General features: G+C 40.3%; 1 protein-coding gene across 7 annotated transcripts in view; it reads left to right on the top strand.

Moving 5' to 3' along the window:
• Positions 1-13030, top strand: part of atp8a1 (ATPase phospholipid transporting 8A1) — a 118493-nt gene that overhangs the window by 14604 nt on the left and 90859 nt on the right. For all 7 annotated transcript variants that reach the window (XR_003981468.1, XM_030396704.1, XM_030396702.1 and 4 more), the window contains exon 2: positions 6411-6525. Coding sequence is in view for 6 of the 7 variants with exons in the window: in XM_030396704.1 (XP_030252564.1) it covers positions 6411-6525 (115 nt within the window). In the remaining variant the exon portion in view is untranslated. The remainder of the gene's footprint in view (positions 1-6410; positions 6526-13030) is intronic.

The raw sequence follows: 13030 nt of genomic DNA, 5'->3' as shown, positions 1-13030 counted from the left end.
TTATATGAACTGGGCTGACCTGTCTAGTGTAGTTAAGCTAACAGGCAACTATTGACACACTTTCATTACCCACTGTCACTGCCAGTTGGATTATGAGATTTTTAGCTTGCAATCAAGCTTGTAATTTGACTGTATTAGACTAATAAGACTGTAAATATGTGGGTCTAGGGGATACTTAACAGAAATGATACAAAGCCAATTCCATTTTGAGCTAAATATCTGCAGTGTTTAATCCATGGTCTCTTTTTTTCAATCTATTTTCTGATCCTTCGATTCAAACAGCTGCTTTGGAGGGTGGGGTGATATGGCCTTAAAAAAATATGGCAATATTTCTGGGCTATATCGCGACACAGAAAGTATATCTCAATAATTTGAAGTCTCATATGAACTTACCGCTCTGGTAAGTTCGGAAAATTACATCAATTGATTGTAATGCAGCCATTAAATATAAAATATCAATATATCACCCAGCTCTATTGTCTTGTCAGATGAAATATCTAATAACAACACAAAGGTGTGGTATGTTCCACCTTTGTTAGGAACATACCTGTGTTCTATAAATATAGACAGCATATTTGCATGTTCGACACAATGGGTATTTGCTCTCCACATCTCTTACTTAAACATAGTGCACAAGCACTTATGTCAAGGCTGCTGAACAGAGAGAGCAAAGGAACTAAGTTAAGCAGTAGCAGTACCAGCTGCAACTGGTGCATTGCAGCACCTGGCCTACCCCAGCACACCGGCTCCTGCTGCGAGGGCTCATTCAGAACACAGAGACACAACATCAATCACAGCTGCTCAGCCAGCTCCTCTGGCCTGCTATTTCACACAGGCCTTCTGCTGCAGTCACCAGCTACGCCAGACCCCGTTTTCATTTGTCATTGTAGACACTAATTCTTTGATCACCCAGGCTTCTTAAAGATTTTGTTTCCTGACTTTCATTGTTTGCTGGGTTTGTGCCTTAGTTTGTGTAAGATGAGATCGCACTTAAAATTATTTGGTTACTATTGAAATGTAATGGAACAGGAGGTTTATGTATTCTAAGAACACTGGCCATACGTCAGTGCAGCAAAAACTACAGCAGTTGTTCTCGTGATTCTCATGTCAAAGACCCCTGATCTGACAGAAATTAAACCAGGGACCCCCATTTGACATGATTTTGTCCCAGGCATCCACCATCTGATAAGTATTTTGCTTTAAAATGTGTGTGATGAAAGACACTTCTGTGAGAGCCACTGCATTAGACAGCGTACAGTGGATATGACAGGAAACAAGCAGAGAGAGATAGGGATTGACACACAGTCACGGTTTCCTGCCAGACACGGACTTGTGATGCTGCGATTTTTGGCAGTCGCCTTGACCCCGAGGCCACCAGGGCGCCCCGAGGAAAATCACTTAGAATAAAAATACTGCCAGAAATGTTTTTCCATTTCTGTGACATTGATGCTGTGTTCTGTGGTCTTACTGATGCTGCAACTGTGTCACAGTATTTCTTGCTGTACTTAAATTGCCTCATCCGGCCTCAGTGTGGTAGCATGCCTTCGAGATAATGTCCTTTCGCTCACCTTTGCTCGGTGCTGTTACTCATTCCCAACCACCTGTCCACTCAGTGTCACCAGCTCTTGGCTGCAAAGTCTGTTTTTTAATTTTAGGTTGAAGAGGCTAGACGCACTGACATCCAAGGAGTAGGGAAGTTATCTCCTCTTTACTTTAAGTCTTGAGTGGACAACTGAGACGCGCATAGACACAGACAGACATGGACACAAGCAATCAGAAATCAGAATCAAATCAGAATATTATCGAAATCTCAATATGGCTAAGTGCAGTATCTAAATTGGAGAAGCTGCAGTTCTTTGAGAAATGTAAAAAATGTAGGGACGAACATAAGGATGTCCACCAGGGTTCCAAGTTTCACTGCTGATTGGAGCTGGAACTGATAAATACCCATAACTGCTGATGAATCATTCGACCCGGAAATGGATGCTGATTGTACTCTTTCTCACTGAAGACAGAAACCAGATTTTAGTGTGTGTTAGAGGGTTTTTTTATGCAGTGTGAGGTCATGTTTCTGTAAATCCTCCCCGGCCTGAAAGTGCCTTTTTATACTTCTCCTAGGGATACATTCAGAGCCCATTAAGATGCCACTATTCAAAAATTCAATTTCATCCAGTGCGCTATTATGTGTGAAAGATTAAACCCTGTTACAATGTGTTTGCACAGTTCTGAAAAGTGTTTTTTGAATTGATTATAGTGAAAATCTCGCAAGTCTCTCTTTTTATATCTTACATATCATCTCAATTCAAAAACAACCAACCTCTCTTGCTTTCTGACCAACCCTGTTCCCACTTTATACAAAAAAGAGGGGTCTTTCTTTAACTTCAAGTTGACTACATCTTATATCTAAGCTATATTGGTCCTTTACCTAAACAGAGCATGTGATAATCTCAGGCATCATAGTAGGAAGTTTCCCTACTTAAGGAGCAGGCACCACTCTTTAATCCTCCTGTTGCTCCCTGGATCCACACACCCTTTTGCCACCACGTTAATCCAATAAACCACCTCTGCTCATCTGACGTCTTGCATAACCAGGCTGGGATAGCCAGCCCAAATGACTGCAGGGGGCCAGTTATTTTTAGCCCAAGAGCACACACTAAGGAGAAAAACTATCAGTAGATGATGGTGGAAAGAAGGAAGGTTTGGCAGCCACTCCTCAGTAATCCTCTGTGCTAAGCCAAGTGGATCATTAAAATAACAAGAGCTGTAATTTAAGGTTCAGGGTTTGTGTAACGTGAGTGAGAAAGTGCTGGGAGTAAGGTGAGAATAAGGGAGAGGGGAAAAGAAAGTTGTAACATGACGTTGAAACTGTGTCAGCCTTCGTCTTTGTTTCCTCTTGACTTGACATGACATGAAGGAAATACTGTAGGCAGACGGGGGAGGGGGCAGGTTGCAACTGGTGCATATCCGGCAGGGGCTCCGGTTACAGTAACTCATGACACTGCGTTTTGTTGTTGTTGATGTTTCAGACGGGCAGCTTCCCTCCGTGCCCCGGAATGGCTCTTCTTTCCATTTTTAAACTCCAGGGTTTATGTGTAGTTGTGGAAGCAATGCTACGCCTGCCCTTACCTCATAACCCCTGCCACCACTACTACTGCATGCAGGGGAAGGCCACCCAGCACCCACTGGGTCACATGTTTGCAACTTGAGAGTGTGGAAATACTGTTGACTTAAGAGTTTTACAGTAGTGCTCTCTTGGCACTGCTGAGGGCAGTAATCTAGACATATCAATTAAAACACGAGGAAAGGGAAATGTGAACCTCGGGGACTGTTTTTTACCATTTCTCATCTTACAAACAAGATGATCCCCGTCGATTCTGCCTCTGTATGTGTGTTTGATATTCCAGCTCCAAATGCACCTGAAGTCAGTTTCAAACAGAGGCAAACAAAATGTCGGCAGTGATCCTGACTTTCAGTTAGGACTGCAACTTAATGATTACTTTCATCAGTGATTAAATGATTCATTGTTTGGATTCCTCAGTATTCCAGTTTATCTTATCTAGTTTGCGATTGAATATGAGAAAGCAGCGTTTTCTTCGTCTGTTTGCCAGGAAAATAAATGAATCTTAAAAATGCAATACTTTGGCTGTGATGCAGCGTCTGTTCTCTGTGTGTAGTCACCACTCTGTGCTCTTACTCAATGTCCTGCTCACAACACTATTGGATTTTCTACGTGTCCAAAAATATCCAAATCAGCTAACTATCAAATAAATGTGGTGGAGTGAAAAAATAAAGTAGCAGAAAATGGAACTACTCAAGCAAAGTACAGTAGAGTACCGTTATCTTGACACCAAGATTTTCAGTTTTACTGCAAATGTATATCAGCTCCAAATATCACTTATCAGCCTCCTTGATTACTAATAATTGCTATCTGTATAAGCCCTGAAACAATAATATTAGTCAATCTCTAAATTTTCTCCTTATTTTTGCTTGGAAAATGACTCAGTAGGTGGATCGATTTACTAAATGATTGCTAATTATATTTCAATTAATTGACTATTCATTTCAGCTCTGTTTTCAATATCGGTAATGCCAAATTACATCAGAATCTTCTGCCCAAAGACCAAACCGAGTACCTCAAAGTATTATCCAGCCCTTATTCTCCTTGATGACACCCATGTGTTATTGATATTTGAACTTTTCCGCAATAAAATTTGAACTTTGTGATATATTTTGGTGAATTATGTGCTTACAGTGTGTTATTCCAAATGTTCCTATCAGTGTCCAAACCCAGAGAAATCAATACTTTTACTCAAGGTAACAGTGCATTGCATGTGGTCGCCTGCCACCATCAGAGAGCGATGAAAGAAGTGGGTGAGCATGTCTGTGGTTGTTCAACAATGACTGCATCGGCTCTCCCACGCTACTTCAGGACTACATCAAACTACATCTTTTGTTTTAGTTGCTTTGAATGACAAGCTAAGTGGGAGAGATGACACACTTTGCTTTTAGACATAATATTTGACAAGGTTTTCAAAAAGTGAATGTTTTACCCAAATATAATATCACTGCCTGAAACGGCTCCTTCAATATCACCCCAAGTGTCTGTACAGTGCCGTGAATTGGTTTATAAACGGCTGCAATGATATTTAAAGATAATTAATCAACCAATTACTCACCTCAAGGTAAAATGTGCAATATGTATGTTCAGATTTTTGAGGAATTATCAAATTAAGTACTTAAAGATTAAACCATGATTTAGTAAAAATGTGTAGAGTTAAACCGGCATCGTGTACATCCATTCCAGTCCATGTACATCTTTGTTCACCTTTGAGAGACACGCTTTGTTCAGTCGAGAGGTTTTGGTGTGTTTTCAGTTCTCCACTGCAGTAAGCAGCTTCAAGCTAGACCTTTGAGTTGTTCCTGCAACATCCCCTGACATCCTTTTTTCATGACCCACCTGTGTCCAGCATGGAGAGAAACAGGACATGGTGGCCGTCTGGGATGTTCTATAAAATACATCTTGCTGATAACATTTTTTTTTTTTAATATTTGTGTGTGGTTTGGATTAAAAAGAAAATAGGGAGAAATACATACCTCAGCAACTCTGCAACCTACTCACAGCCCTCTTTTGATGTATTGATTTAGCCAAAGTAGCTCCATCCCACCTAGTTGAACTTTGTGGGTGCAGAGCGGTGCTGCCTCTTCCAGAGATGGAGAGAAAAGTGTTATCCATCCAAGAAGAGTTTTTAATTTATCTTTTTTTTTTTTTTTACCAGTGAATGCATGCTTCTGTCAGTTAAACGTTCTGTTTTATGTAGCTCTCAGAGTAAGACATAACATTTGAGTCAGGATGAATGGAATGTCTAAGCTGTTCTTGTATGTATATGGTTTGGACTTGAAACAAAGTCGGACTGGGTATCAGTTTTCGGGTCAAGTTGTTTCTTTACCCGCTCATTGTATGATACTGCAGTGAATCAAGGCCCTGCACGTACTGTACCTCTGTCAGTCACCACATCGCTCCAGATAACAGATAAGTCCGATCTGCAGCAGGATGTCACTCAACGGGAAGTTCCCAGCTTTAATCACACAACACATTTCCAGGAACAAATGGAAAGCTTTCGGGGGCAGTCGCTGAGAAGTGCACAAAGTAATCGGATATGGACGTCTACTGAATGATTTGGACGTAACGAAGGCATTTCGCTTTGGCTAGGGTATTCATTAAAGTTTATAAAGATGCTAGTCAAAATGTCATGTAGGCAACTTGAGGGATGTCAGAATAGTGATAATTAGATGTGTTTCTTTGTATGAGTCAGGCTGTTAACAGAATCCAGGTGATTTCCAGGGTTCTTCCCTAAGTTGGCATTTTTACTGCGGAGGCGGTATCGCCAACGTCATTTGGCAAACCCACTGTTGTAGTTTCCAGAGCACCTTCTGACTCCATTAAGATACTAATTTGAGTATTATACTGCTATCAGAGGGAAGTGTATCATACAGATAATTACAAATGTCTCCTTAATGTATTGTGTGGGCTGCAGCGATTGTAACCTATTACAGTGACAAATACATTGTACTCTCTATCACACACTTTACACAATAAAATAAAGGCTTTGGAATGTAGCTGAACACACTTTTCAGTACGTAACATTTAGTGGAAAAGTATGAAAATATTGATCTGTGGAAAAATGTATATTTAAGGCCTCTAAAGCATCAAGGTTAACCGGGGTCTCCTGAGTTTTCACTGTCGAGAGTGTTTAAAGTACTGACTCGCCTCTTACAGACTCCAAAGACTCCTTTGGGGACTTCCAGACACGCACCAACTCAATACTTCAAAACGCCTTTTCATCTTACTTTTTGTTTGTGCTCATGGTAGATTTTGTGTCTTATCCACTGTCTTGTCTCCCACGCTGCAGGATATGAAAAGACAGAAGACGCATCCGAAAAGACATCCTTAGCTGACCAAGAGGACGCCCGGCTGATCCACATCAACCAGCCGCAGTTCACCAAGTTCTGCAGCAATCGAGTCAGGTAAGTAGATGTTGTAGTTATGGAAGTGTGAACTTAATTCTTGGGTTGCACATATTGATTGCAGCTGTATGAGTTTTACAGTACGATAACCATCTTACACACAAACATTGTTTGTTAAATACAGAAGTCTTTTTAGATTAAGTATAAAGGGCCTGATTATATTTTCACAAAATATTATGTCCTGACAGATTTAAACCTTGAAATATACTTGTAATATACATATTTATGTCAATGCTAATACAGTAGAATTAGATACCGTAGATAAGCAAATGTACACAACATGTTAATCGTCATCGTCATACCATGAAATAGGTATTTTGTTGCCCACACGCCCCCACATTTAGAGTCAGCATGGACAAACTCTGTATTTTTCCTCACAACGCTGAGGAAGCAACACACCTGAAGAAGTCCTGCCTTCAGAAGACAAATCCAATACATCCTCTATAAGATTCACAAGTTAAGATGGCGACAGCATAAACAACATAGAGAGGTTAAATGTTCAGCCGATGAGTTCAGGCTCCTGTTTTTGTTAGCCCTTATAAACTTCGTAGCAGTCCCAGAGGGCGGAACTCTTTCACCATCCGTCCAGCATTTCCCCAGTGTAATTATGCAACATGAAGAAGCTTCTCCCATGTCACTTAAAATTACAGTTAACTCTAGCTGCATTAAAAATTCACACTGGAAGTTGTATTCTCTCAAGGATCTTTCCTGTTTGTGTGAATCGCTGCTATTTTTGCCTCTGTAATGGCAACCCAGAGGCCATCAGTGCTTTTCATGGTGACCTGCAGCATAACTTGCCACTTTGCCTTTAACCCCACGTTAACCTTCAGAGTCAGAAGCAAAACAGTAGAATTAAAGCATGTCTAGTCTGTGTGGCTGCTATTTAAATGTCAGCCTGGGGAGAATCTCCTGATTGCAAACAATCTTGAGAAGTCAGAATCCATTTAGAGAACCTTTTGAGCAACATGATGTGAAGAGAAAACTTTTCAGAGACTGTGCTCTCTCCTTCTCTGGTGTGCCTCAAAAGCAACTATATACGTTCTATTTAACTTAAAAATCTTGTAATCAACCTTCTTTAGAACCTTACTTTACTGTACAATACGGTGCAGTTGTTTTGATGGGGAATGACCATGACAGCACCCTCAGCCTATGATATTTGATAAATACCGGCAAGATTTGTATCACCAGTGGCGCCTAACTCCACATATACCAGACTGCCCTTTTTATCCAGTTGTTCCTCTTGGAGGAGTGCAGCGCTTTTAGCATTAAAGGTCAGGCTCTTTGGGTCAGGTCGTCTCCTGTCAAGGAATATTACTGTTGGCATTCGTGCTGCATGAGCAGCTCGAGATATGCATGTGCTTACACAGACACAGCTTTAAACTGAAAAGTATTGTTAGATTAAAAAAAGTGCGTATCAGCTTCATGTATCGACCGCACAAATAACAGACGCAAGCAGCTGAGAAAACGGATGCTGATTCTACCTCTTTTTAGTAGTTTTCTTAAGCTTGTATGTTTCGTGGGATAGATATGACATTAGAGTTGTTATTAACATTAACTTTTCTTTCTGGATATAATTAGATAGCTGTGCTGCTGACAGTTGGTTTATGAACAGCGCAATGCTAACTTTCCTGCTCTCTTGGTATAGCTGAGGCTTTATGGTTACAGAACTGTGACATTTTTAAACCAGTTCATTGCTGCATCACTATTTGTAGCACCGGATGGTTGTTGGTTGAATTTTATTGTACCAGAGAAGTGTATATAATATGGCCTTTGTGGTTAAAGAGCACCTTTGCATATTTTTTAAATAAGTGTATAAAGGCTTTTTGACCTTACCGGAGGTGGTCATTAATTCAATGGGTGGTCTGCCCTTATGGGAAAATTAAGTAAAAATGTCACATTAGCCCAGTTTGGCTAATGCTAATGCTGTTAATACAAAAATGTCATAAAATGGGGCCAGCAACATTATCAGGAATAAATCATTGTGTGAGACTTCCCGACTTTGACTGATCTGAATATCAGAGCATTAATAATGTCTGTAGCTATATGACCCCCCACTTTAATCAGTTACAAGTACTTTGCTTGACGGACTTTAGATCCGATACTGATACTGTACTTAACATCCCAGTCTTATTAAAAGTTAACAGAAGTATGCATAAAAGTTTGAATGCTTGCAGTACAGTTTTTTAGAGACTGCAACAGACTGGTGTCTGAGCACACAGCTTGTATTTTAATGCCTTTTCAAGCTGCATTTGTTTCAGACCCTACACATTTGGATCGGACTGAACCTGAACCTTCACAGGTCCCTTTCTCCCGCTGCAGCATCACTGCCTGCACAATATGTCACTGTTCTGTACACAGAAGTGACTCCTGCCTCACAACAGCCACCCAGCTCTCACTGTTTTGCATGAATGTGGACTGTTTATTCAGCTGAACTGGTTGTAATGTCAATGTTAATGTCTGAGATGTTGACAACTTGTCCTATAGCAAACAGGAGTGGCTGTGCAAACCATTTTACCGATGTGTATCCATGAAATGCGGGTATCATATGTCCTGTTAGACATGCATAGACACAGAAAGACACGGGCACAAACAAATGGAATTCAATGTGCAATGTGGCCAATACAATATCCAAATTTGAGAAGATATGTGACAAAACGGAAAAAGTGCTGTTGTGCAGTAGAGATACAAATCATATCACAATTGTAACGTCTGTCAAAATAATTGCGATATGTTGTGTACAGTATCAGTAGTGACCTGGATGTTGGTCCTATCTAAGTCAAGTAATTCTGACTAAACTGAGATGTGGACAGCTATACTCAAGCTAAAGTTGAACCACATGCACATTAAATTCGATTACTCGCAAAATTAGTATAATTGTCCGAGTAGAGTACCTTCATTAGCCTGAGTCATCAAACCACATGAACCTGATCTTTAAAACGTTATTACGCGATGTAAGCTTTTCATTTTAATGACACACCATAAAGAAAAACCTGACTGTGTACTTGACACACACACACACACACACAGCAGAGCTAAATTTACCATCACAGCCAACTGGTTAGTCGCAGAACTTCTTTTATATAGGTCTACAATGACAGACACACCCTGAACAGGAGGTCACTGGACAGGTTACTGGTCCAGCGAGTCGCTCGACTATGCAAATTGTGGTTGCTGTCGTGTTTGCTTTGTTAGACAAGGGGAGACCTATATTATCACCCTTCAAATCTGAGTCAGACATTATCAAACCACCTTTTTCGACCATACAGTCACCACACATAGACATCTGTGCATATTTTGATGTTTTTGAACCACAAAGAAGATATTATCAACACCGTGCAAATGAACTGTCTGAATCTGTGAAGTTCAGTGGTCAGCTGACGGCCTTGGTTGATTTGATTATCTCCTTTGTGGTTGAATATGCTGCCAACACATGCTGGCCTTCAGCTGGCGGAGACCAACCAGTGTACTTTATATGAGTGTCCATTAAGTTTATCCTTTTTTTTGGACATATGTAAGCTTTGTTTGATCTGCTGTATGACATTTCAACAGTTCTCTTACTATATCTATAAAATGAAAATCACAGTCAGTGTAAAGTTAATGAGAAAAATAGAATTCGAGATATGTTACAATGTGATACTAGGGACTCAAAGCAGTGACGGTTTCTCTCTGTGCATGTGCGATTCTGTCTCGACACTTCCAGATGTTGTAGCCTAACTATCTTCTGCAGGAGAATGACTGTTTTTGCTGAACGACAGTTTAATCTTCACATTTGTTTTGTCTTCTGTTGCTGTTAAATGTTTGTTTACAGTTGCACGAACATGTCTGCAGCAACAAAAGCCTATTTTCAGTTACAGTAGGTTGAGAAATACAAAAAAAAATACCAACTGTGACTTGTTTGTGTGATCCCTAAGTTCTGAAAAGTCAGACCAAATGTTCCTCGAGTATAAGAATATCTGACAGTGTTTTTTGTAACACTGCAGTTAAACTTGAAGAATGAATAAATAATCTTGATTTCAAAGTAGCACACAGCTTTGTGCCGAGGCTGTGGGGTTTCAGGCTTTTCTACTGTGATTGTTTTCATCTGGTTAACATTTGTTTCTGGCACCAGGCAGCCGCCTCAGTGCCAACCATGACCCATGGGTGGGTTATGACCTAGTTATTTAAACACAATAGGCTGTCATTACTTATCATGGCAGTTTTATGGCCATTGTTCAGAACATCTCTATAACCTGTCGCCCCTCCTCAAGGTTTTTGTGTGTGATGATATGTTATATCAGTGACCTTCCCCTTTCAAATGGAAAACAACCTTAACAAAGTTATTGATTTTGCAACAGTTTGAGCGCTATAATTTGTATTGCATTTAAATCAAACTACAGGGACAGATCGGTGTTTCAAGTAGGTTTTGGATGTTTGACTTTGACTGACAAGACGTGAGGTGTCAGTACAAGGAGGGGCTAAAAGATAAAAGACTTTCCAAACACTCTGACATGTCAAATGTTTTGTTGACAGCTGTTTACCTTGACTCAAGTTAAGCAAAACTCACATACAAAACAAACTAAAACAGGTATTTATAATGACTTCCTGTAACGTCAACGCCCTTCTGCTGTGGTGGAAAAGCCAATAGATAATGTTACAAGTTCTTCTGATCGTTGTCGCATGGCTGTAATGTGGATATCTGCGAGGAAGCGCTTCTCTAAATATCGTCTTGATCTTTAGGAAGGTCCATAATCATCCGTGAAGCAGAGTGTTAAATGAGCTCTTCATCTTGCCCTGCCGCAGTATACAGAAGTAACTAGAGTATGACAGGACAGTGTTTACTGTACTAACACATGAGATCAGAAACAAAGGTGGAGCGAAGAAGATAAAGATAGAAATGATGAAGCCCAGGCCTTTAGGCTGAACTTCACCAGTACGGTTTCTTTGTATCTCAGGAGATAGACTGAGGCAGTAACTACAGTATGCATTAGCTCTACCAGGCACTTACTGTCTAATACCCAGTGGGGCTCAGCAGTACTTAACGTGAATGCACTCATGTTGTTGTTATGGGCTTTGAATGATGTATGACAAAGCATTTCTCAACAGGTAGTCGACTTCTTTACCGAAACATTAAAATGATCTAATCAGATCTACAGCAGAATTAAAAGGGGGGAAATATGACAACAATACTTTCACGAGAGGAGAATGTATTATGTCACACACACACATTCACTGACATACGAACAGACACACGTACTGCATCTTTGCTTGCTGTCACATTAACCAGGCAGACACATTCAGGAAAGTGGCGGCTGTGGCTCAGGAGTTAGACCAGGTCATCTACTGATCACAGGGTCGACAGGTTGATCCCCATCGCCTCCTGTCCACATGTTTCCTTGGCCAAGACACTTAACCAAGCCAGTGCTCTCCTAATTGCCGGTCCCAGGCCTGGATAAATGAGAAGGGTTGCGTCAGGAAGGGCGTCCGGTATGAAAAGCCTCTGCCAAATCAAATATGAGGATCTTAGAAATCAGATTTCCATGCTGGGTTGGGCAGGGCCCAGTTCGCCAGCGGGATGGAAACAAATCATCTGCTGGTGAAGCAGCTAAAAGAAGAAAACATGAAAGCAAAGAGGTTGTAAATCATTCGAACTTTATAAGCAGCAAAGCACCTGACATTTATTTACTGCTGAATTCTAAGAATTCAAATGTTTCATTTGGAAAACCATCGAACTGAAGTTGAGCAAATTAATACAACAAAATTCAAGGTGAAAACTTCAAACTTGACCATTTGACCACTAGGATGAGCATTCAAACCTGAATGGAATCAATCTGTGGTATCAGGTTTTGTTCTGTCAGTAATACAATCCAAGACAGAGACGTGAGACTGACAGGAAACCTGCACACTTTAACTTTCCACCTGAATTTGTGAACCTGAGAGAAGCACGATAATGGTCAACTTGAAGTAACCTGCTGGAAAGAGGTGAATTCAAACCACATGGACGCACAGTTACCAAAGTAAAATATTTTCTTGCTGTAAAACCAGTCGTAACATTTGTAAATGTATTTTTTTATTTGTATTTGTTGTTATTTAAACTCCAGAATCATTGAGGGCTGGCCCTCATTACAGTGAGTCCAATAATGAGAGAGAGAAAACAATTAAAACAAGGCTGGAAAAAAACAGTTCCAAGTGGTCTGGGCAAAGAAATGATTGCGATCCATCTATATTAGATCTACCAAGCTCAGCACAAACTCAAGGGAGTTGTACTGAAAGCTGATTATTATATGATCAGCCGGAGAAGTCCACCTAACATTTTCATATATATTTCAAAGCTTCAGCAGTAAAACATAAGGAAGTTAGTTCCATGTCGATATTACAAACCACTTTCTTGACGTGATTTTAAATTAGTATGACTTGTTTTTACGTCCATTTTTCACGCTCCTTCAGTCTGAATGTATTCTTTAGCTTGGCTCAGTAACTCTCCATCAAACTCCTTTTTACAGAAGCTGAAATAAAAAAACAGTAGACT

This window comes from Sparus aurata, chromosome 18 (genome assembly GCF_900880675.1).
Source record: "Sparus aurata chromosome 18, fSpaAur1.1, whole genome shotgun sequence".
Lineage (NCBI taxonomy): Eukaryota > Metazoa > Chordata > Actinopteri > Spariformes > Sparidae > Sparus > Sparus aurata.
The sequence above is the reverse complement of the archived record's forward strand: the minus strand, read 5'-3'. Positions and strand labels throughout refer to the sequence as shown.